At 34.2% G+C, this 26,697-nt stretch overlaps 1 protein-coding gene across 4 annotated transcripts in view; it reads left to right on the forward strand.

The window, feature by feature from the left end:
• Positions 1-26,697, forward strand: part of SKIC3 (SKI3 subunit of superkiller complex) — a 166,333-nt gene that overhangs the window by 123,600 nt on the left and 16,036 nt on the right. For all 4 annotated transcript variants that reach the window (XM_058726802.1, XM_058726785.1, XM_058726812.1 and 1 more), the window contains 11 exons: positions 2,098-2,191; positions 4,635-4,712; positions 7,494-7,618; positions 8,417-8,540; positions 9,806-10,027; positions 11,077-11,149; positions 13,608-13,661; positions 13,847-13,958; positions 17,649-17,777; positions 21,217-21,338; positions 23,098-23,256. In XM_058726802.1, the coding sequence (XP_058582785.1) occupies positions 2,098-2,191; positions 4,635-4,712; positions 7,494-7,618; positions 8,417-8,540; positions 9,806-10,027; positions 11,077-11,149; positions 13,608-13,661; positions 13,847-13,958; positions 17,649-17,777; positions 21,217-21,338; positions 23,098-23,256 (1,292 nt within the window). The remainder of the gene's footprint in view (positions 1-2,097; positions 2,192-4,634; positions 4,713-7,493; positions 7,619-8,416; positions 8,541-9,805; positions 10,028-11,076; positions 11,150-13,607; positions 13,662-13,846; positions 13,959-17,648; positions 17,778-21,216; positions 21,339-23,097; positions 23,257-26,697) is intronic.

The raw sequence follows: 26,697 nt of genomic DNA on the forward strand, positions 1-26,697 counted from the left end.
CATAATAGTGAAGTTTCATTAACCATCTATTGTAAAATTTTCCTTTCTTCCTTACTAAAACTAATAGTTTTATTACCAGTTTAATCTTGCCATTTGTAGCAACATGGATGGAGCTAGAGTGTAATAAGTCAAATTAAATGAAACAAGTCAAATAGAGACAATAGAGTCAAGTAAGTCCAAAAAGAATAAGTCAATAGAGTCAAATAAGTCCAAAATACCATATGATTTCACTCATATGTGGAATTTAAGAAACAAAACAAACTAGCAAAGTTTAAAAAATAAGAGAGGTGACAAACCAAGAAACACACTCTTAACTATACAGAACAAACTGATGGTTACCATAGGGAATGTGGGTGGGTGAATGGGTGAGACAGGTGATGTGGATTAATTAGGGAATGCACTTGTGGTCATGGGAGGTGGGGGGGTGGAAAACTACCAGTGGCTTTTAGTCTCTGCTCCTCCTCTTAGCTATGATGAAACCTTGGTCATATTACCGAATTGGATTTTAGTTTTCTCATCTGTAATACAGGAATAAAAGCATCTATTGCTTAGAGTTTAAATGGGATGATTTATACAAAATGATATGCAAAGTACCCTGGATGCTCAAGAAATGTTAGTTTTGCTAGCCTTTTATTTATCCCTTGAGAAATTCTAATAAAGAAGAAAGAAGTTTAAGCAGGTATATGGGCAGTTTAGTATTATGAAGAAACAGATAAACTGAAAAGCAGAAGAGAAAATTTCTCATCATAGGTATGGAGAGGATTGTAATACTCTTCCTGCATTGAGCCTGGGATACTTGAGCAGAAGGCAGTTAGTTTATAAACATCAGCACATCAGAGCACTAACATCTTACGCCATTTCCCAAAATGAATGACTCCAATAAATATCTAGAGCCTCTGTGAGAGTGTATGGATCAGAAGTTTTATTGATAAATTTCCGTAAGAATGGATAACATTTATAAAGAATTTACACAGGGGTAAATATTTACCTTTCTACAAAATTTGGATCCCTAGAACAATGAACATATAATTCCCTGACAGTTATGCGTACTCTGGTTTTTTACCCTAGAGTGGAGTCGTATCTATTTGTCTGGCTGACAGTTTGCCTTAGGGTGAGTGTACTTGGAAGGCATGAATCTCTTTTTAGTGTGATTCAGTTTTGGTATTCCTCTCTTTTGTGACGTTAGGATTTTTCAAGAATAAGGTTGATTATGTGATTTTCACTTTATGCTTTGACGTTAGAGCCTAACTATCATATAAATTGTGGTTACACTGTACTTTGTTAAGCAATTTTAAGGGATTTTAAGTGATGGTTTGTTTCCCAATACTACTTTTAAGTTTTTTTAATGTTTAATTATTTTTGAGAGAGAGAGAGAGACAGAGACAGAGACAGACAGAGCATGAGCAGGGGAGGGGCAGAGAGAGAGGGAGGCACAGAACCTGAAGCAGGCTCCAGACTGTCAGCTGTCAGCACAGAGCCCAACCAAGGCTTGACCTTGTAGACCACGAGATCATGACCTGAGCCGTAGTCGAACGCTTGATCAACTGAGCCACCCAGGCACCCCTCTCAATACTGCTTTTAAATAAATCAGATGTGTTTCTTCTTTGTGCATTAGTAGATAGATGATGTTTTTTGACATTAAAATTTCAAAGTTCTGCACTGAAAGCGCCCAAGTCATCCCGTGTTTCCAGTGTATAATACTGAGTGAATTTTTTTTAAAAACACATAGAAATTGGAAGCAAACCACCAAGAAAATTGCAGGAAAGATTAAGTGATTAGCCAAAAAACTGAATTTCCTTATGAATCTCATGACTAGTGTTAATATAAGCTACAATTTCAAATTATTACACCTTTGGGGATAAAAATGTTTAGACTTTAAGCATAACGAGAAACTATAAATACTTATAAAATATTCAATAACTTAAAACAGTTATAAAATGATTACTAGTACTTTATAGTCAAGATAAAAATGAGACCATTCTTAATAGCTGTGATCTCAGGAAGTAATCTGGTGTTAAAGGCATTGAAAATAAGACTCACATTTTACAAATACGATCAACATGCACATGTAAAGAAAAGATATTTTTGGATTTCCAGAAAGAATTCAGAATTATGCTCCAGCTTTCACAATGTTGGGTTACTTAAATGAACATCTACAACTGAGAAAGGAAGCAGCAGGTGCATACCAAAGGTAAACTCTACATTTAATTAAGAGTCGTCTGTATTTATCACTTGGCTTTTTAAAATTTGTTTTCATTTCATGAAGAAGGTGCTACACAAATGTTCTGATTCCTTTCCTGATCTCTAATTATCTATCATTACATTTTTAAAAATTCAGTTTTAAATTTTCAGCTATATTTTGGTTTCTGTTGCTCTATCCGAGAGAGACAGACAGGAGAAAAAACAAAAATCAAACTGAAAAGTCTCCCAGATTCTGTTTTAGAAAAATCTGTCTCTTTATTTTAAAAATGTGTAGGCTCATTCAGAAAAGAAATAAGAACATTATATTTGTCTGAATCGCTTTAAAATCTACTGTATTTTATTCATTCAATACATAGTTTTTGAATTGCTGTGTGCCAAACATTGTCCTTGACACTAGCAATTGAGCAGTGAAATAAAACAGACACAGACTCCATTTTCATGGAGCTTCTGACCTGGTGGTGGGGAGGCATATCATAAGCTTATAGACATCTGTGATGGTAATTGCTAAGAAAGAAAATCAAAATGGGGTAGAGGGCCAGGGAGTGTTAAGGCAGGCAGTGAATTTGAGACAGGTTTAACAAGCATAGGCTTACTAAAGAGGCAGTTGAGGCTTGGGCTGCATGAAGTGAGGCTATAAGCCATTCAAGAGGGCAACAGCATTCCAGGCAGAGGAACAGTGAGAGCAAGTGCTCTGAAACAGGAATGTACTTGCCATATTGAGAAAACAAGGACTGTGTGCTCGAGTGAAATGACCAACCAAGAGGGTGGTAGGCAATGAAATCAACTTGCAGGTTTATTCTCTGCAAATTAATTGATTGGTGAATAAAAAAATGACAATGTTGGGGATACTAGTTGAAAAGTTAAAAGACCTAACTGCATGTATCATTCCCTTAAAAGTAGAAAATAGATACTTAGAAGAAACTTTGTCAGATACAAAGTCATTGAGGTGTCCCAAATGCTTTGCCATGCCCTTTCATGGATCTCCTGGCAGTTCAAAGGAGTTATCACTAGATGGTACTGGAGGCTATATAATCAAGAAGTTCTTTTTTATTTTATTTTTTATTTTTATTTTTTAACATTTATTTATTTTTGAGAGACAGAGAGAGACAGAGCATGAGCAGGGGAGGGGCAGAGAGAGAGAGAGGGAGACACAGAATCCAAAACAGGCTCCAGGCTCTGAGCTGTCAGCACAGAGCCTGACATGGGGCTGGAACTCACAACCTGCGAGATAATGACCTGAGCGGAAGTCGGACGCTTAACCGACAGAGCCACCCAGGCGCCCCAGGAAGTTCTTTTTTAAAGATATATGTGGAAGTTCATGAAAAGCAACAATTCTGTGTCTTTCAATGGCATGATAAGCTTAATAGTAAACAAATTGTAGAAATATGGTAGAATACAACAGTGAGCAGGATTTTTAAACAAAGAAGATTAACTTCAGAGTGCTTGCCATTTTATTGTATATAGTCTAATCACAAATAGTGTGAATCTAACAACTAGTTACGCCTTCAAGTTAAAATAGCAACTCCACAGTCATGTGGATATGCACCAGTCTTCCTTGACCAATCACTGCTGTTGTTTTCTGCCTTAGACAAGTATTTGAGACTTGAAACCACAAATTAGGTATAAATCTAACCAGTATAGTATAGTATAATATAGTATAGTATAGTATAGTATAGTATAGTATAGTATAGTATAGTATATTAATGTGTAATACGGCCTTAGACTTCTTTGGCAAATATTTGTTTTTCATGTAACATCACTTGAGTGTTTCTCCCTAGATCATCCTTTTTAAACAGAAAAGAAAATAAAAAAACAAAAAAATCTTACTAAATATCCAACTCCTATTAGTTGTTAAGACATTTTTCTGCTTTCCCAAAGGGGACTGAACACAAGATAAAAATGAGACATGTCACATGTTGATGTATTTATTCTAAGCCTTTAGGGACTCCTGATAAATCTTTTCTTTCTTAACTAAGTATTGCTTAAATATTTTTCTATATGTAAAAGGTAAGTGCACATGAAAGCACTCAATTTCCTGGCTTCCTAACTTAAACCACTAGTATATAAATATTTTTAAGATTGTTTGCTGTATACTTGAGTTAATGTCAAAACTTAAAATAGTGATACCATTGTTTCCTGTATTTAGATTAAGTTTTTTTGGAATATTTAAAACTCACGTGTGATGAATGATTTCACTAAATAAGAGATCACCTTATTCAAGTTCCTTTCCTGATAGTCTAAAATCTACATATTGTTTTTGGTGTACCAACTTATTAATATGTGAAAAACTTGTTATAGCTGACATTAAAGAATTAGATGAATGAAATGAAGAAAACAAGAATCTGTAGATTCAGTTAAAGAAGAAGAGTAAAAGAATGCTGTTTCACAGAGCTAATTTAAAATACATCCCCCCCCCCCCTTTTTTTTTCCAGGGCAATGTTATTGTTACAAAGTGTGGAAGACCAAGATACTTATAATGTTACAGTAAGAAATTATGGCAGATTATTATGGTAAGCATGTTTTTTCCCCATTAATTCTGTGAATCTGTTAGACTTTTCTGGTGAAAGCTATGGGACTAGTGAGGTAGTGATGAATCCAGAGTAATGGAACATGTAGAGATGAGTGGGCTGATGATTATGTCCTCTAGATACATAATCTCCTCAATACTGGACTCTGTTAATACTTTCCTGTTCCTCTAACGGTACCTAGTGGCACTGTGCTTTAGTGAGAAGCAGATTTAGAACTGATGGTTGTGGACTATACAAGAGAACATTTCAAAGAGAGGCGTTGCTGTCTGTATAGTAGAACCCTTGTTAATTGGAAGAGAAATTGGACTTATTCTCATTTGCATGCTATATATATTTACACTGGGAATGGACTTTAGAGATCCATTAATATATGTATTAATGTATGTATTACATACCTTAAATAAATTAATATATTTCATTAATTTTTAATTAATATTAAATAAATATTAAATAATATATGTATGTATCCATAAACAATCTAAGGTAGCCAGCCCTCTTTCCTTCCATCAAAAAAGAAAAAAAAAAAGCCCTTTTAAAATTTTACAAAGGGGCGCCTGGGTGGCTCAGTCGGTTGATCATCCGACTTCCTCAGGTCATGGTCTCGGGTTCGAGTCCTGTGTTGGGCTCTGAGCTGACAGCTCGGAGCCTGGAGCCTACTTCAGATTCTGTGTCTCCCCCTCTCTCTCTGCCCCTCCTCTGTTCTTGCTCTCACTCTTTCTCTCTCAAAAATAAATAAACATTCAAAAAATAAAATTGTGCAAAAAATTTTTTGTGTATGTATATTTTGGGATGGAGAGAGAGCTGTATAGCTTTTTCAGATTCTCAAAGACTTTTGACTGAAAAATAATTTTAAAAAAAAGATTAAAACCTAGGTATTTTAGAGAATAGAATTAGGTCTGGAGAATAGAAGTGTTATGGGGCAGTGGGGGGAAGGTTTTTGGCTTCAGTTAGAGAGGTGTTCCTCAAGCTGAAAACTGCCCCCAAATTGAATGATCAAAACTGTAGTTTGATATTTTGAGGTTAGTGCCTACATCTTTTAAAGAGGTACATACTAGAGATCTGAGGTAGCCAGTTATTTTCTTTTATATTTGTGTAACTGAAAAATATCCATAGACAGGAAAATACTATTGTTCTGACTGCTCTTCCTTCCATTTATTTTAAACTGTTTTGTTTAGGAGTTGATGGAGTTTTGTTATTTCTAAGATTTTGTTGTAGCAGAAGATAGGTTATAAGAAATTATATGGAACAAGTATCTGTTCTCTTTAGTTTTGATGTAATGTAAATATTTTAGAAGAAAATCTCTATCTCCTATTGAAAATAGATCATCTTTTTAATTTGTTTTATTATGAAATACATTAAACATGCAAAATGCAGTAAGTAGTATAGAACGTAATTTAATGAATAGTCACTGCTCAAATATAACAGATCTTAAAATTGTCCATTGTCTTCAGGGTGTTTTTTTTTCTTTTCTCTTCCCAAAGAAAAATTTACAAGTAAAGTTGAAGCCCCTTGTGCCCTTTCTAGTTCTATTCTTTTCTCTACAAAAGTAATCACATGTTTGAAGATAGTGTTTTTTTTAAATTAATATATGTATATATCCATGAACAATTTAAGGTAGCCCTCTTTCCTTCATCAAAATATTTACCAAAATTTGAGGGTTTTTTTTTTATTTTAACAATTTTTTTTTTTAATTTTTTTAACGTTTATTTTTGAGACAGAGAGAGACAGAGCATGAACGGGGGAGGGTGAGAAAGAGGGAGACACAGAATCTGAAACAGGCTCCAGGCTCTGAGCTGTCAGCACACAGCCCGACGCGGGGCTCGAACTCAAGGACTGTGAGATCATGACCTGAGCCGAAGTCAGTCACTCAACCAACTGAGCCACCCAGGCACCCCGGGGTTTTTTTTTATTTTAAAAACCTTAAATTTTTTTGCTTTTTAAAATCTTTCACCTTTATGAGAACTAATTTTAGAACCAAAGATTGTATTTTTAGCTCCCACACACACTCCTCAAGATTAAAAGGATTTTCTAAAAAGATTTCCAATAACACATTAAAAATAGAAACAGCTTGTGATTATAGTGATGGATACCAAAAATAAGAATCTCAAAGCCACAGTGTATCATTTCCAGGTGATGGCAGCTACTCTTCATCTTTAAATAAGCAAAACAATTATTTTTTTGTTGTTAAAAAGTATTGTACTTTTATCATATGTAACAAGTTTTACTTTTCTTCCTATTAAATACAGAAAAGGTAATCTATAGTTTTATCTGTGGAATTTAGTGTATCTTTATACTTCCAAAAAAAGGATGTGCAGGTAAACACTTTACACAAAGGCTAGGTTTGATTTTGACTAGGTATTTTATGACTTTAGTTAAGCTTGTCAAAGATGCTCAGACAATACTCATAGGGTAATATTCAACCCACATATGTAGCTTAAAGAGTTCTGTATAGAAGTTAACTTGAAATTATTTTTTATAACTTGGGATTTTAGTTCAAGTTCGTTAATAAGAAAGACTCTGTAATTTAGCCAAACTAATCACTTTCACATGTAATTTAAAGGAAGCAAATTTTGAAGTTAAATTACCCCAGTGCATCTTATTTGAAATAAACAATACGCCTTTTATTTTATCTTTTCTATAGCCTTAACAGTGATAGATGAGGTAGGTGAAGGTATTAAAAGAACCTTAGTATCTCTCTGTATTTTTATGATGTAAACCAAAAAATTTTTTAATATTAAAAGTAAGTTATGTTTTGCTTCTTAGTTCCATTGGTGAATATGATAAAGCTATCCAGGCTTTTAAGTCAACACCTCTTGAAGAGTTAGAAGACATCATAGGTTTTGCATTGGCTTTATTTATGAAAGGTCTATATAAGGAAAGCAGCAAAGGTGAGTATGTTGCTTGATGCTAAAGGGCACATCTTACTTTTCTAGGGCTGAGTGGAATTTAATTACAACAAACTTAAATATAGAAAGATGGAACATTGAAATGGGAACAGGACTTGCAATGTTTATTTAAATCTGACTAGTAACCAGGAATGACACTAGGTACTTTTTATCTGTTTCCTTATTTAATACATTATTTTGATGAATAGGCCTTATAGCAGTGTTATGAGCTGAGTATTTATCTTTATTATTTACATGAGGAAACTGAGGCCAAAGATCACTTAAGGTAGAAATACGCGTTACCACCTGAAAGCAGGTCTTTGCTTAAGTGTAAATTTCTGATAAATGAAGACCTTAACCGTTGTTAGTAATAGTGTGTTTTATTTTCTCCAGAAATGCTCATTGAGTACATTCTCATGTATATATAAAGACCCAGTCTATGTGTGTGCAGCTCATTTTAAGTATCTACAGCTTGATGGAGTTACTGGTATGCATGTGAGAATTTTCATGATATCTCAATGGCTACAAGTTTTCACATCTCTTAAAGACTTCCCTGTAAAGATAGAAGTTGGGGAATGTCCCACAATAATCCTAACGATATGCCCAGTATCACCTTGAGCCAGTTAAACCAAGTTAGATTATTATAAATGTTTGTTCTGTCCACTTGAAAATAAGGGAACAATAACATGTAATTATAGTTAGACCTTTAAAAAGTAAGATTAGAAAGGGAGAAATCTCACTATTTGTCAATCAAAATTGTGTTTATATTGTTTTGTTTCTGTTTCCAACTCTGTGTAATAGCCTATGAGAGAGCCTTGTCTATTGTTGAATCAGAGCAGGACAAAGCGCATATCTTGACAGCTCTAGCAATAACAGAGTATAAACAAGGAAAAATGGATGCAGCCAAGACATTGCTATTTAAATGGTATGTATGGTTGACAACACTTCACGAGACCAGGTACTTAAACATTGGATTAAAAATTGGAACAATGTAAAATGAGGCTTTTAATGTTGGATCTTTTTGGTGAACAAAAAAGATGGGACTGAACCAGTTGTGAACTGAAAATCATAGGTGGAGCTAGAGATCATGGCTTAATTCTTAGCTCTGGATCCATCCAGTCCTTCAAAAGCATCCTGTACTCTCTGTGTATTATTTTTTTGTTTAAAAGAGTAATCGAGGGGCTCCTGGGCCTCGGTTAAGCTTCCACTTCAACTCAGGCCATGATCTCACGCTTCAGGAGTTCGAGCCCCACCCACATCGGCCTCTCTGCTGACAGCTCAGAGCCTGGAGCCTGCTTCAGATTCTGTGTCTCCCTCTCTTTTGCCCCTCCCCCGCTCACACTCTTTCTCTCTCTCAAAAATAAACATAAAAAAAAAAAAAAAAAGTAATTGATCACTTGATCTAATAAGATGTTAAATCTTTAATGAAGGCATTTCTAACTGGCTTTTTTTTGTTGGCCTCTTTGGTCCCCAAAGAGATTTCTTTCTCTTTCTTTTTCAAGTTAACCTGATAAAATAAAATTCATTTAAAATTAAAACTTAAAAAAAAAAAAATCATAGCAGGGGCACCTGGGTGGCTCAGTTGGTTAAGTGTCTTAGCTCTTGATTTCAGCTCAGATTGTGATCTCATGATCATGAGTTTGAGCCCTGCATCAGGCTTCTGCTGAGTATGGAGCCTGCTTGGTATTCTCTCTCTCCCTCTGTCTTCCCTCGTCCGTGCTCACACTCTCTCTCCCTCTTTGTCTCAAAATAAATAAATATTTTTAAAAAGTAAATAATAAATAAAAATAGAAAAATTATACCAATATATTGTACCTATTTCTATATTTTTGGAATAAATTAATAAAATAACAGCCTATGGTATCTATGGTTATTTACATGGTTATATGGTTAATTATCTAAAATTCAAACCACAAAACGCTATTTGTACTTGTTTCTAAAACTTAGATATAATGAACAGAAAAGAAATTTGGCTGTTGCACTGTGGAAAGCTCTTGGTATTTTTAATGCTTTAGACATTCAGGGAAATTGCTGTCCCTAGAAGCCAAGGAATCTGTTTTATGTTTATCTTAAATTTGAACTTAGTTTGGTGAATCTTTAAGTAAATTGCTTTTTTACTAAATGTTAAATATGTTTTAATACTTACAGACTAGTGTACTTTGGCTAATAGACAATTAAAAATGTTTACAGCTCTATCTTAAAGGAACCAACCACAGAAAGCCTTCAAGCCTTGTGTGCTCTAGGATTGACAATGCAGGATCCTACACTGTCAAAAGCGGCACTTAATGAATTACTGAAGCACATCAAACAGAAAGACAGTAATTATCACAAGTGCCTTCTTTCTTCAGCAATTTATGCACTGCAAGGCCGCAGTGTGGCAGTGCAGAGACAAGCATCTAAAGCTGTTCACAGGTAAGTTCTGTGCTTGTGAACTTGGAATAACTATACTTGATGAGCTGATCTTTGACATTGGGAATATAAATATAAAATCAGGTAAACATATGTATTTGGAAACCAGAACGTGGTTTTATGAAACTGAACTTAGGACCAGGTAACTAACTATACACATTATTTCGTCTATAATTTTTTTTTTTTTAATTCAGTTGATAAGGAGATAAGAGAACAGAAATTTTGCACTTACTCAGGTTAAGGCCTGAACCTCATTTTAATTTTTTTTTTTTTTCAACATTTTTTATTTTATTTTTGGGACAGAGAGAGACAGAGCATGAACGGGGGAGGGGCAGAGAGAGAGGGAGACACAGAATCGGAAACAGGCTCCAGGCTCCGAGCCATCAGCCCAGAGCCTGACGCGGGGCTCGAACTCACGGACCGCGAGATCGTGACCTGGCTGAAGTCGGACGCTTAACCGACTGCGCCACCCAGGCGCCCCTGAACCTCATTTTAATACAGAAGCCCTTGTTTATTCTTTCATTTATTTATTTTTGCCCTTATTTATGCTTAAGCTTGTGGTATTGCCCATTTGTTATCTGATACTGCCCACTTTGATGGTCTTAGGAATTTTTTGGCCACTCAAACATTCATTAATGTCTTCAAAATTTAGAAAATAGAAAGCTGTTATTACTAGTAACAGTAGTTATTTGTTTTATTTTCGGTAGTAAAGTGTTGTAAATGTAGTTTGTTTTTCCTTCCACAATTTTCATCTCCTTGTGTTTTCCTTGAACACAACATATTAAATTTCCTTAGCTTTTCTTAATCTCATGGCTTTGTAATCATCGTATTACTGATTTTTCCCTCTTATTTTCATAAGGACTCTTGATGTATATAGGAGATATGTTTTCTAAAAATTAAGGTGCTTTCATTCACACATAGACAATATGAACTTGTTTTAGATGTCGACAAGATTTTGAACTTAGGTACTAAATAAAATGTTGGTTACTTTTACTTTTTGTGGTTAAAGTGTCTCCCATCTCTAAGCCTTCTGCTTTTGATTATCCCTGTAGTAACCCAGCTGATCCTGCTCTTTGGTCTCTGTTGTCCCGAGTAGTTGCTCAGTATACTCACCGAAGTGCAAAGGTGAGTAATGTTCTAAATTCTGGCAAAAAGATAAAATAATTTGCGATGTAGTGAATAATATAATTTTTTAAAGTATTAGCATTATCATTCTGGGAAACAATGAATACAGCCAGATTTTCCATTAGTCATTCAACAAGCAGTACACTGAGTTTTTTTCATGCACTATTGTACTAGTTCTGGCAGGCATTATGAAAGATACAAAGAAGTAGGTGGACTTTTTAATACCTACACACTATGTTAATGGCTATGTAGTTAGGTTATGTTTATAATGTTGCTATTTAGGGAGAATTAACTATTGTGTTTCTGAATCCCAGAAGATGGTTTTATCTAAAAGTTCCTTAAAGATAAGAAATTAAGAATGAGAGGGGCGACTGGGTGACTCAGTTGGTTAAGCGTCTGACTTCAGCTTGGGTCATGGCCTCCTGGTTCATGGATTCATGCCCTGCGTTGGGGTCTGCGCTGACAGCATGGAGCCTGCTTCGAATCCTCTGTATCCCTCTCTCTCTGCCCCTCCCCTGCTCACACTTGCTCTCTTTCTCTCAAAAATAAATAAACATTAAAAAAAGACCTAAAAAAAAGAAATGAAGAGCTGGAACATTGGTAATGTCTAAAATCTAAAAATGTGAATCACAACATGAAGTCATTCTTTTCTTTTTTTTTTTTTTTTAAATTTAAGTTTATTTATTTTGAGAGAGAGAGAGAGAACATGTGAGTCAGGGAGGGACAGAGAGAGGGGGGAGAGAGAATCCCATGCAGGCTCTATGCTGTCAGTGCAGAACCTATCACAGGGCTCAAACTCATGAACTGTGAGATCATGACCTGAGCTGAAACAAAGACTTGAATGCTTAACCAACTGAACTACCCAGGCACCCCAAAGTCATTGATGTTCTATGAAAGGAATTATATATTATATTTTAGTTCATAATAACCAGATATTTTTAGGAGTCTATAAACTATTTTGTTAACTTCTGTGGTTACCAAGCCCTTTCAGAGTTACTTAACTGGTTGGTTAACATAATGGTAGTAGCTAATATATTTTGAACCTTATTACATCTAATAATTCCACTGTCTGGAGTGTGTGGGGGTCTGTTTCTACTGTATATATTTTGTCATTTAATCCCAACAACCATATGAAGTAGCTCCAATTAATGTCCATTTTATAGAGGACACATGAGATGTAGATATTAAATAACTTGTGCAAAATCACAGTGTTTGTGGTGATGGATCATCCCAGATCTAACTCCTGAATCCTCCTTCTACTTTCTGTGTTTCTTTTTCTCTTTTTAATTTCCTTTTTTAAATTTTTATTTATTTTGAGAGAGATAAAGAGAGCAAATGGAGGAAAGGCACAGAGAGAGGGAGACAGAATACCAAGCAGGCTTCATGCTGTTAGCGCAGAGCCCAACGTGGGACTCAAACTGACAAACTGTGAGATTATGACCTGAGAGCCAAAATCAAGAGTTGGACGCCCAACTGACTGAGCCACCGAGGCACCCCTGTGTTGTTTTCTTTTTTTTTTCCTCTTTTATTTTTTTTACATTTATTCATTTTTGAGAGACAGAGAGACAGAGCAGAAGCGGGGCAGGGGCAGAGAGAGAGGAAGACACAGAATCTGAAGCAGCTCCAGGCTCCGAGCTGTCAGCACAGAAGCCGACGCAGGGCTCAAACTCAGAAACTGTGAGATCATGACCTAAGCTGAAGTAGGATGCACAACCGACTGAACCACCCAGGCACCCCTGTTTTCTTTTTAATCCATCTTCTATTTGTTTTATGTTGACATATTTTTTAAAGTTTGTTTTTAGTGTTCTTTATGTGGTAAATGTGATGTGCAAAACATTTCTGATACTCCAATTCCAATATAAAATGAAGAGAACAGTATACTTCTGAAATACAATAAAATCATTCTTCTAATTCACTTTTTTTTCCCAGGTAAAATGTCTGGTTGAATTTTTAAAAATTAAGGATTTCAAATTGACTTTACAAAAACTATGATATATATATTTTTCTCATTTTTAGTATTGAGTTGATTATTGAATCAGTGATTAGTTTCAGGCTCTCTGAACTTTGGGTATTCATTTTACTAGGGACTACAGAAATTTTTAAAATACTAATATTTCCGTGGAGTAAAACCATGTTAATCTTAAGATCACTTTTGAGATTCTATGTCTCTTTCAATCTAATCACAATTGTTAGAAAACACGTACTTGTGGTTAGTATAAAATTATGTAACTTTTAGTATTTTAAAAGAGCAGAGTTGAGATCATCCTAGTAGAAAAGATTTTCTTTCATAAAAATACTTAACTTGTCTCTTAACGCAGTAATAAATTGATACTTCTGGAGTTTGGAAGTTGTAAATATGATAAAACTGAACTTTTCAAATGATTTAATGGAAAGAATTTATCAGTCTTAATTTTTACTACTTGTGAAAGTTTATCTAAATAATTATTTTCTATTATAGGGAGGTGCTGTTGCAGGAAATGTGGCTCATATTTTGGACTCAAATCATGGAAAGGTTAGTTTTCCCCAGTACAAAGGAAATGTCCTACTTATTAAATAATATTATTGGTAAACAATAACAATTTTTCTCCCTAAGTTTAAGAGGTTACATTGTACCCAATAGAGGCCCGCTTTTAGCCAGTTTGAAAGTCACTGAGCTATAAAGATAATTTGTTAACCCTCTTCTTTTCTCTTATGCAGAAGGCGTTACTGTATACTGCGGTAAATCAGTTAGCTATGGGAAGCAGTTCAGCAGAAGCTGAAAAAAATATTGCACTAAAGACCATTCAGAAAGCAGCTCTTCTTTCTCCAGGTGAATATAATATAATCCATTTCATTAATTCAAATTTTGTTGGTCTTGCATTTGCGGCTTATGGGTACAAAGTTTGTATTTTCATGAAATAAAAGGGAATTTTAAGAAAATAAGGTTTTGCATATTATTTGATTATCTACATTTGGCTCTTGATAATTAAGTGGTAATAAATTCTTGAAACAGGCTGAATGGAATATCTGCATAAGGATACTTTATTATCCTTGATTGAAAATCTGAATTCTGTATTTTCATGGAATAGTTTTATTTCTGTTTTGCATCTGTCTGGTTTAATGAGGTTTACCTATAGCTGCTAAATTATTTAATGAACATGTTTAGTCATTTTAATTATCTTTATGGGTAGTTAGCTCCTTGAGGAGTGGAGGTGTGTTCTGTGGTAATGTTGGAATGCCAAGGTGATGGCCTCACCTGAGCAGCTCTTTTTGTGTCATGTGTATACCATTGATCACACTGAGGGAGTATATACGACTGCATCAGCATACTTGCATTATCACTGCTGGAGAAATGCCCCAGAGCACTGGAATACCTGTGGGCTTATGAAGCGTATTTTTACTAATATTATTTTTAATATGACATGTAGCATTAAATAATTTATTCCCGCAGAGCACTTCAAACATTTGTTAGATCGGAATAGTTTTGCTTTTGGCTGGGGAGTGTTAGGAAACAAATTGTACAAAATAAGTCCAATGTTGTCTTCACGATAAATTATAAAGATCCTAACTAAATGGCTAAATATCTAGTAATTCAGAGATTATTTTATAAAACAAGTAAACAGACCAATATCTTATTGCTTATTCCTTGTTTCATTTATGTAATAGAACAAAAAGAGACCCTAAACATTTCGATTTGTTTTTGTTACACATTGGATAAGTTTTTGATTTTTAGAGGTGTTTTCATGGAAGTAGTGTATTAAAAAAAAAAAAAAAAGGCAGGGGGTGCCTGGTGGCTCAGTTAGTTAAGCATCTAACTCTGGATTTTGGCTCCGGTCATGATCTCAGGATTCATGAGTTTGAGCCCTGTGTGAGGCTCTGTGCTAACAGTGTGGAGCCTCGTTGGGATTCTCTCTCTCCTCTTGTCTTTCTGCCCCTCTCCTGCTTGCGTTTTCTTTTTCTCTCTCTTTCAAAGTCAATAAATTTAAAAAAAAAATTGGATATAATTACTCTCAAGAATTTTTATTGTGAACCTAGTATGATAAAAGATCTGTTAGGTTTTGATTGTATGAGGGGCATTAAACATTAAAAAGGTGACGTTGCCCACATAAGGTCTTCTGTAATGATCTTACTTTCCCATATTATCTGGAGAAATATATACTCAAAGATGCTTAAAACAGAGCCTGAGTGATGAAGATGAATGCCTGTCTGAGACTTGGTTTTGGAGTCCAATAAAAGTAAATGTAATTGTAGTTATGGGTAGTAGCATATACCTAGTCCTTGTAGTTGAATAAAGTATAGTTTTGACAGATGGTATTCAAAGGAATCTTTTTAGAAATTTAAACATAATCCCAAGAATTTAGAATCAAATTTTAAAAAATCAACTTTCTGCTAGATTAGTGCTTCTGTGATATTAAAAGATATTTTTAGCAAACTATATTTAAAAAATTTGAGGGGCACCTGAGAGGCTCAGTTGGTTAAGTGCCGACTTTGGCCCAAGTCGTGATCTCACGGGTCATGGGTTCAAGCCCTGCATTGGGCTCTCTGTTGACAGCTCAGAGCCCGGAGACTGCTTCAGATTCTGTGTCTCCCTATCTCTCTGCCCCTCCCCCTTCTCGTGCTCTGTCTTCTCTCTCAAAAATAAATAAACATTAAAAAAATTAAAAAATTGAGGTTTGTAATAAATATATTTTATGCTATCACTTTATTTCATAGGGAATTTGAAGTTGCTGAATAGTCTGGAAGACTAAATGAAAACAGCAGTTCTTTTGAAATGTGACAGAAGAAATTGCTGCCAACTAATGTCCATCTCCTCCCTCCTGTAATCTAAACTATAGAATACCCTAAGATCTCTAAGGGATTTCTTCACTTAATCTTAGAAATATGTCAATGTTCAGAAATTATTAACTAACTGGAATTTAAATAAGAATTTGAAACTACAAAAAAAAATTCAGAAATTGAGTCTACCTCAGTTGGAACTTTGGATTTTAGACCTGATGACACCCAAGCCATCATCCAGTTCATTTGTTTTATAGAAAAATGAGTCCTAAAGGGAAAGCTGGCAGAGTTAATTAGTGTCATTGTTAGACCTAAAACCCAGATCTAAGAGTCATGTGCCTTTCATTATACATTAATCAGATCTCATAAGTTCTGAGGGATGGTTCCCATTTTCTTATTCTAGAATTTGATTATATCTTTTGTTATTTAAAATAAAGTAGTCATTATTTCAGTCAGGAATTATTTTATAATATGGTGGTATGCATTTAATTTTTTTGTAAAAATTTTTTATGTGCCTAAGATTTCTAATGATTCTTATACTATTATAGTAGTAATACTGATCCTCTATAAATGAAGTAGAGAAACATTTCAGACATTTGATAGGGGATATATATTAGATGGAGCAGTTAGATAAAAAATATAAAATTGAAGCTAAAATTTTTGTTTAAATGACACTCTTTTTAGCTAGCACCCCTTGTGGGATTAAAAAAAAAATTTTTTTTTTAACCGTAGCGGGACTAACATACAGGCCATGCAAATATTGACCTGCAAAATATAACTTATAAAATAAAAAGCAAAAAATAAAAACTCTTCTAAAGTTCCAAGTTCTTTTTCACCTTGTCTTCACAACTGCCTTTCTTAAAAAGAGGCATCTGTCTGCATAATCTCTATTATTACCACCTCAGTCTCAGTCCACTGCTTCCCCCTCTCCCCAGAAGAAGCTATCATGGTGTGAAGGAAGGAAGGAAAGATCAAATCGATGAAGGGATATATAATCATAGAATTCCTTCATTTGGAATGATAAAATGGCTTTCACGATTGGCTGTTAGAACATATGTAAATGGAGTTATCTTGAGCTTTTCCTTTGACTCAGACTTTTCTTAAAAACTGAGAAAGAGTGTTATCTTGCTTTTCCTATGATTGAACCTTTAATACAGAGATTGAATGATAAACATAAATGTCTCTTTGAGACTTGTCCTTGGTGTCCAATGAAAGTGAATATAATTGACTTTTCCTTTTTTTTTGTTGGTTTCAGTAGAAGAATTTAGTGAATCATCACTTACATGTAACCCAACAGTGCTCATCACAAGTGCCCTCCTTAATGCCCATCACCCGTTTAGCCCATTCCCCCACCCACCTCCCCTCCAGTAACCCTTTTATTTTCTCTATAGTTGAGTCTCTTATGGTTTACCTCCCTCTCTGTTTTTATCTTATTCTTCTTTTCCACAATAGAACAGTACTCTAGGCAGCTGAGCTAATCAGCCATGGAAGAGCTTAAGAATATATCTCATCCTTTGCTGTATTTTGAAAAAAAAAAAAGCAAATCTTGAAGAATGAATGTAGTAATATGTCTTCTGAAAAGAAGTATAGTTTTCCTTTAAGAAAATGATTTTTTTCTAGAGATATAATTTATTTTATTTTCAGTTTAATTTTTTGGTATTTATAAACTCCTACTCTCATTTTTGGTAGCTTTTCAGCAATATGTTGATATTGACAAGCCTTCTAACATATTTCCTGTGTTTAGGTGACCCTGCCGTCTGGTCTGGGCTAATGGCAGCCTGTCATGCTGAAGATAAACTGGCTCTAGTGGACAACACTGAGCCGAAGAGAATGGATTTGTACTTGGCCCTGTTATCTGCTGTTTCTGCTTCAAGTAAGCTTAAACAACCATTTCATACATGATGAATTCAGGGCAAAGTACTCAGAAGGATATTGCCAAAAGGTAGTGGGCACACTTAGCCCTACACTAAAGGCTATTATGTTCTCATCAGACAAAGCTTAAAAACAAGCCTTGAAAAGATGAAATCATTTTCAAGGGGCTTAACTTCCTACAGAACAAAGCCCAAGAACATTACAGAAATACAAAAATGTTCAGCCTTCAACAAGGTAAAATTAACAATGTCTGGTGTCCAGTTAAAAACAGAATAGGCATGCAAAGAGGTAGAAAAATACCACCCATAGTGAGATAAATCACTCAATAGAAACAGATCCACAGGTGACATGATAGAAGTCTCTTTAAAACGTAATTGTTCAAAGCACACATTACAACAATAGCCCAAAGAATAAAAGGGGAAAATGGAAGTATTCTGTTATAAAAGTACATTGTAAGTGAAGTGGTATAATATTACTTAAAGGTGGACTGTGACAGGTTAAAGATGAATACTTTAAAATTTAAAGTAGACACTAAATAGAGTTATAGTTAATAAGCCACCAAAGTAGATAAAATGAAATCATAAAAAATAATCCAAAGAAGAGGAAAAGAGAACAAAGACCAGATAAGACAAATAGAAAACAACACATTAGTTAAACCCAACCATATCGGTAGTCAAGTTAAATTTTTTTTTTTTTTCAACGTTTTTTTATTTATTTTTGGGACAGAGAGAGACAGAGCATGAACGGGGGAGGGGCAGAGAGAGAGGGAGACACAGAATCGGAAACAGGCTCCAGGCTCCGAGCCATCAGCCCAGAGCCTGACGCGGGGCTCGAACTCACGGACCGCGAGATCGTGACCTGGCTGAAGTCGGACGCTTAACCGACTGCACCACCCAGGCGCCCCTCGGTAGTCAAGTTAAATACCCTAATTAAAAGGCAGAGATTGTCAGATTGATAAAAAAGCAAGAGCCAACTATATACTGCCTAAAAGAAGAATAGATAAAATATAAATTTATATTTAAACATAAAGATGAAAATAGCCTAAAAAGTGAAAGGATGAAAAAAGATATTCCATGTCAACACTAATCAAAAACAGGTGAGGGGCACCTGGGTGGCTGAGTCAGTTAAGCATGTGACTTTAGCTCAGGTTATTATCTCACAGTTCTGGAGTTCAAGCCCTGCATTGGGCTCTGTGCTGACAGCTCAGAACCTGGAGCCTGCTTTGGATGCTATGTCTGCTTCTCTCTCTGCCCCTCCCCCACTCATGTGCGCGCACTCTCTCTCTCTCTCTCTCTCTCTCAAAAAAGAATAAACATTAAAAAAAAAAAAAAGGAAGTTGAAATGGCACTGCTAATTTCAGGCAAATTAGATTTCAGAGCAAGGGATATTGCCAATGATACAGAAGGCCATTTCATAATGGAATCAGTTCATCAAGAGAACATAACAAGTCTAAGCATTTAAGCACTAAGTAGCAGAGCTTCAAAGTACAAAAAATCTGCATTGTATTTCACAATAAGATGGGTAGAAAAAATGAAAACTTACGGAAAAATGTACGAAGCAAAAACTTACAGAACTGAAAGGGATAGACAAATCCACAATTATAACTAGAGATTTAGTAATCTTTTGATAATTGACAGAACAATTGGACAAAAAAATCTGTAAAGATATAATAAAGACTTGAACAACACTGTCAACTAACTTGACCTAATTGGCCTTTGTGGAATACTCTAATAACAGCAGAAGGCCTATTGTCAAATGCATGCAGAGCATTTACCCAAATCTTAAATGGGCCATGAAACAGGTCTAAATAAATTTAAAGGGCTTCAAATCATGTATAAAGCATATTGTCTTAATACAATGGAATTAAATTAAAAACAAGTAACAGAAAAATATCTGGAAAATTCTCAAATATTTAGAAACTAAATAAATACTTTTAAATAATCCAGTTCAAAGAATAAGCTAGAAGGGAAGTGAGAAAATATTTTGAACTGAGTGAAAAGGGAAAAACAGCCTTTCAAAGTATTAAAAGCACGGCTTACAGAGAAATGTGTAGCATCAAATGTCTATATTAAAGCCTTCAAATCAGTGATCTCATCTTCTCCTTAAGAACTAGAAAATAGAAGATGAAATTATACCCAAAGTAAGCAGAAGAAAAGAAGTAATAAATAGTAGCGATCAGTGAAATAGAAAATTAACAAAAGTGAAAACTTGTTCTTTGAGAAGATCAACAGAATTAATAAACCTCTAGCCAGACATCAGGGATAAAAAACAGTACCCCTGTCAGAAATGAAAGAGGGTACATCACTATAGCTATTTAAAGGCTAATAGGATCTTATGAACAAGTTTACACCATTAAATTTGGCAACTTAGAAATGGACAAATTCTTTGAAAGACACAAAACTCACTTCGGAAGAAATAAATAAACTGAATAGCTTTATATCTATTAAAGATACTGAATTTATAGTTCTAAATCTCCCCACAAAGAAAACTCCAGGACCCAATGTCTTCACTGATGAATTCTACCAACCATTTAAGGAAGAAATAATGCCAGTTCTATACAAATCCTTCCAAGTAATTTAAAACTTTGGTAACTTTTTTCTATATGGCCAACATTACCCTGACACCAAAACCAGGCAAAGACTTCAATAAGGATACTGCAGAACTACGGTGCAAAAATTCATAACACACTGTATCAATTCAAATGCAACAACACATAGAAAAGATGATACATCATGATCACCTGGGGTTTATCTTGGGAACGCAAAGTCACTTTAACATTTGAAAATGCATGTAATTTACCATGTTAACAGTTGTGAATGTGCCAGACAAAGGGGTCTATACTTTATGATTCTATTTGTATGAAAGTTTAGAAGATGCAGACTGATCTATTGTGACTAAAAAGAATTAGCGGTTGCCTGGGGACAGAGGGTGAGAGGAGAGGTAGGTAGGGGAACAGAAGTGATTACAGAGGAGTAGGAAGAAACTTTTCATGATGGTGACTATGTTCATTATCTTGATTTTAATGATGGTTCATGGATAGACGCCCATGTCAAAAGTCTTCAGAATGTACTGTTTGAATACATACATTTGTGTAATTTACCATACATCAATTATATCACGATAAATATTTAATTTTTTACAGTGAATTATTTTTAATTTTGCTGTAGATAGTGTTTTTTGTTTTTTGTTTTGTTTTGTTTTTATGTAAGTCACAAGTCTATAAAGTTTTAAGTTACTCAGCCACAAACATTCCTACCATGAAACTCTTCAGAAACCTGTCACGTGTCAGGATAGTTTATGGTATTTCGGTAGTACATGTAAGTTTAAAAAATTATAGATGCATGGTAAGTCTAATTGTAATACTTCTTAGCAACTAATTACTCCTTTGGGAAAATGTTATAAATCGCAGAGGAAAGTAACACTGACATTTTTGTTCACAGTTAGAGACAAAGAATTCCTTGAAAATTATAACCAATCTCTTGAAAAGTGGTCTCTCTCCCAAGCTGTCACTGGTCTAATAGACACAGGAAGACTAGCTGAAGCTGAAGGCCTCTGCACAAAGGTATTATTATTATTATGAAATTGAGCATTGAGATTTGTGGATTCTTATCCTACTTGGAAAATGACATTAAAAATAGAGTGCACATTATTTAAAAGGCATATGGTGATGGTGTGATGATAGTAATGATTATAATTACCCAACATTTATTGAGTACTTACTATAAGCTGGTCAGTACATTTAGCAGTTTGTATTTGAACTTCACAACGATGTATGACATGGATGTTTATTATTATCTCCTTTTTATAAATGAGTAAACTAAAGCTTAGAGAGGGTAAGCGATTTACACAAGAGTTTGCAGCTAGAAATTGATTGAGTTGCCATTTGAACACACATTTGTCTGATTCTAGGACTCAAGGACTTAATAGGTCTTTGGGAAGGCAGTACCATTATGGAAGCAGTATTTTCCTTTGATTTCTGGTTACTGCCTTCAGAATGCTATATTTTCCAGCATCTCTGTATTTTTCCAAAGTTCTGAATCACATAGAATGACTATGAGGATTAAGTGGGTGATTGGAGCTACTCATTAGTCACCTTTTATAAGCCTGGATTGTGGGCTCTGTGAGTAAATCCTTAGCACCTTGCGAGCACATAGTAGGGGTTCAATAAATTTCTATTGAATGAATGAATCCATTTCATAAAGCTATTTAGAAATAATTTAATGGATAAGGACAGTTTTAAACATCTTATCCTGACGTTTTCCTGAAAACATCTTTTTTTGTAATTGCTTACCAGGAAGATTTTATTTTCTTTAGAAATGTGTTTTGTTTTGTTTTTGTTTTTGAAAGAAAGATCAATATAAATTTTACAGAGAAGGAAGAATGGATCTTTGAAGATCCCTTTGGTGTTTTAATTCTCTGAAAAAGCAGAGTAATAAATTTTCTCTTTTATTTAAGAAATTTCATCTATATTCAGGACAGATTAGTATTATGCAGTGAGTGTTTAACAAGCAACTGACAGTTGGTATGTTCTGTTTGACAGAATAAGGGATACTTTTATGATTTTTTTCTTGTCATTCTTTTGTTCCAATCTCTTACTTAGAAGAAAGCAATCACATACATTTAAGACTATAACTTAATTAATAAAAAATAGAGAAGCATGAGATTGAAGAACAAGCAATAAAGAAATGTTTAAAACAATAGTGGAAGGCTTGTTTAGAGAACTTTTCTTTAACTTCTCCCCCGTACAGATATATATAGGAAAGGAGATGCATATACATGTATATAATTATGTATGTGTGTGTTTTCATGTACTAATAATGGCTTAGGGAAATGGATAAATGGGTCATTTTTCTTACAATGTGTAGGAAGTCTTTGCCTAGAGAAGGACGTCCAGTGAATATCTTTGTGAAGAGGTTGAAAAAGGAAAACATTTATAGCTCTTTTCTTCTTATATGGTCTAGTTTCTTCCAATAAGGCATTGTTTTAGCCTTCACTGTTAATATTATGTTTTCTTGGTTCAGCTATTTACATTCAGAACTTAAGTTTTTCAGGATATCACTTGAGAATAAAACAAGTCAAAGGGAAACTAAATCTTAAATAAATGACTTATAAACTACAATTATAGCATTACCAATTTCAAAGTTTATTTAAATGTGGAGTTTTATATGTTCATCGTTCTATTTATTTTACTTTTGCAGTTATTTTTTTTAATAAGAAAAAGGTTAAATTCAGATTTTTTCCCAACATTAAGAATAGCTTAATTGCTGTTTTAACGTTCAAGAATCTGTGTGATATATTTGTATTTGGGGTTTAATTTTTAGAATTTAAAAAGTAACCCTGATCAGCCAGCTGTTATCTTACTTTTGAGACAAGTTCAGTGTAAACCACTCCTGGATTCACAAAACCCTCTCCCAGATGCTGTACTTGAAGAGCTGCAGAAAACAGTCATGTCCAATTCAACTTCTGTTCCAGCATGGCAGGTAAATTCTCTCCATTCTTACAATGAGTCCTGAATTAGGATACTTCGTGATACTAGATGAGGTTAGGCGGTATGCTCCATTTTGTTTATCTTGCCTTTAAAAGTCACCATATATGTTTCGTTTTCAATAACTGAAGCATGCTGTATTGGGATTAAGGAGACTAAGCAAGTTTAATACTAATTTAGGATCTGCAGCTACACTGCTTCAAAGGTTTTTAAATTGTCGATTATGAATTTCCTCAATTTAAAACAATGTTGAAAATACTGCCTTTTACATAGGATTGATGTAACACACTAAAGAAGTGTTTCAAACATTTTGTCATAATGGTGCTAACTCCACCTTTAGGGAGGATGTATGTGTTTTTTTTTTCTAGCTACCTTATAGGTAACCCATATCCAGGATTTTAATGGGTGTTTAGTGCCTTTTGAAGTAGTTATGGATGCTTGAATGAACAGACTATCCTTTTAGCTGGCTCTGGTTATCTACAGTGACAAACACATAATGATCACTATATACTTTATTCTTATCGATATTAAAACACAAGAAAACATGTAATTACTTTATTCAGTGTATTATAGTTTCCTCTCTGCTCCAGAGAAAGTATCAAAGGGGCTTTTTGATACCGATTTTACAGAAGCTTATTTTTTACTGTAATTTCTTGCTCATTTTGATGTTTCATTATAATACCTTTTTGATGTCCCTGCTTAAAAAGATTATCCTGTGGCATACAGTAGTTGGCCTATGCAAGCTAAGCCTACTTTTTATTCTAATTATTGGAGAAAGGTGGTGCTTTTTTCCCCTCTTCTGAAGTTTGCCATATGAGAATTAAGATACTTTAATTCTAAGGTCAGATGGATAGTAATGATTTCATATTCTTCATCAAGACTTCATATGCTTGTCAAACTAAAAAGGAAAAATTAAAAGATAAATTACATAGTATGTAGAGTCTTACAAGATAGAGTGTGTCTTCTTTTATGATATAATTCACAAAGAATAGAGTATGAAAATCTTATAAGTACCATTCATTACATTTTTGCTTACCTATATACCTATTTAGCCACCACCTATACCATGATACAGAATATTGTCAGTAACCTGGTTGCCTCCCCCCTGCCTCTCTCTTTGATTTCCCCCACCTCAAATAAAAAGGAGAACCACTATTCTGACTTCTGTCACTTCTCTCTAGTCTTTCTGCTTTTTGAACATCACATAAACAGACTCTTGTTTTGTGTGTGGTTACTTTCATTCAGCATCAAGTCTTTGGGACTCATTTAGTTGTTTCACATAGCTGTAGTTTTTTTCCGTTTCATATTATGAATATATTATAAAATGTGTCTCTTTTAAAGTTGATGGACATTTGGATTATTAACAGGTTTTGGCTATCATGGTTAATGCTGCTATGTCCATCCTTAGATATGTCTTTTGGTGGGTCATAAGGGATATGTATGTTTACTCTAGTAGATCCTATCAAACAGTTTTCTAAACCACTAACAAATTTTGAGCATTCCAATTGCTGGTATTGTTAGACATGGTTATTATTTCCCCTTTTCAGTAGATAAGTAAATAATAGTATCTTGTGATAGTTTTAACTTGACTTTACCTGAATCATGATGTTGAGCCACTTTTCATAAACTTAATGAACCTTTGGATATCCTCTTTATAAAGTGCCTTTTTTTTTTTTTTTTAAGTTTTTCGTGGGCTGTTTTTTAATTGATTTTTGGAATTCATTGTAGTTTTTGGATACAAGCACATTTTGAGTATTCGTATTACTGCACCTAGTTCCTCATGTCTGTACCTTGGCTTAACACTCTGTTAATATTATTTTTTGATGAATAGTTCTTAATTTTAATTAAGTCTAATTTACCATTTCTATTTAAGAGCGCTTTGCCTCCTTTAAGCTCCTGAAGATATTTTTCTCTTTTCTTTCAGACATTTTTGTTTTACTTTTCACATATTAGGTATATGATCCGTACAGGATTAATTTTTGTTGATGTTGCAGATTCAAAGTTCTTTTTTTCCCAGATGTATATCTTACTGTCCCCGCATCATTCCTTGAAAAGACCATTCTGACCCCACAGAACTGTAGTGATGGTTTTACATGAATCAGGTGACTGTATACATGTGGGTCGTATAGGGCTCCCTATTCTTTTCCATTCATCTACTTGTTTATTCTTGCTTACAGCTTTACAATTAGTTTTGATGTGTGGAGCTAATAGTAAGACCTCTGACTTTTTCTCCTTCAAGTGTCTCAGGTCATTTAGGTTTTTTGCATTTACATGTAGATTGTCAGTTACCCTGCTTTCTTACTGTTCCCCCCTCCCCCCACCCCGAACAAAAGCCCTGCTAGGATCTTGATTGGAATTACATGAATCTGTAATTTAATTGGGGGAGGATTGATAAAGTAATACTACTGAATTTCTCTATCCACAAATGTGGTATATTCCTCAAATTATTTAAGTTCTAAATTTCTCTCGGTAGTGTTTTACAGTTTTCAGTGTAGAGTCTCTTACATTTTTGTGTTAAATTTATTTCTAGGTAGTTCATGTTTTTTGTTCTATTACAAATGGTACTTTTGTCTTGTATGTTAGCTCCAAACACTTAGAAATGCAGTGATATTTATATGTTGACCATCAGCAACCTTGCTGAATTCACTTATTCTTTTGAAATGATTTTGGGTTTTCTGTAAACATAATTAAGTCATTTCTGTGAGTAGTAAAGTTTTACTTTTTCTTTCCAATATATTTATATTGATTTTTTTTCTTGCTGTATTGCATTGTTTAGAACCTTGAATAACAATATTAAATAGAAGTGGTGGTAAAATAAGTGAACGTTCTTATTTTCAACCTCACATAGAAAACATTTACTGTTTCCCAATTATGATATTTACTGCAAGTTTTTATAGATATATTTATCAGATCAAGGAAGTCTTCTATTCTAAATTGATAAAAGATTTTTTATTTTTTCCATGAATGGATGTTGAATTTTAACAGATCTTGTGAGGGGCATCTGTTAGAATGGTTCTTTTTTTATTATTCTGCTAATGTGGACTGTGTTGACTTTTAAATGCTCAACTAACCTTGCATTCTTAGTAGAAATCTTACTTGGCTTTCCTGGCTATGATGTATTACTCCTTTTATATATTGCTGGAGTTGATTTGTTAATGTCTTTTTAGAGAATTTTTAATACCTATGTTTAGGAGAGAATGGCTTGTTATTTTTCATTCTTATGAGGTCTCTGTTAGGTTTTGGCATCTATGTTGTTAATTCTCCTTTATTTTCTGAAAGAGTTTGTATGAGAGTGACATTTATTTCTTTAATGTTTGGAAGAATTCACCATTGAAGCCACTTGGGCTAAGGATTTTTTTTTTTTTTTAATTGCTGGTTAAATTTCTTTTCACTTCTTTAGCATTCATGAGCTACAGGAAATTTGTCCAGCACATCT

The sequence above is a fragment of the Neofelis nebulosa genome, chromosome 1 (assembly GCF_028018385.1).
Source record: "Neofelis nebulosa isolate mNeoNeb1 chromosome 1, mNeoNeb1.pri, whole genome shotgun sequence".
NCBI classification, from domain to species: Eukaryota; Metazoa; Chordata; class Mammalia; order Carnivora; family Felidae; genus Neofelis; species Neofelis nebulosa.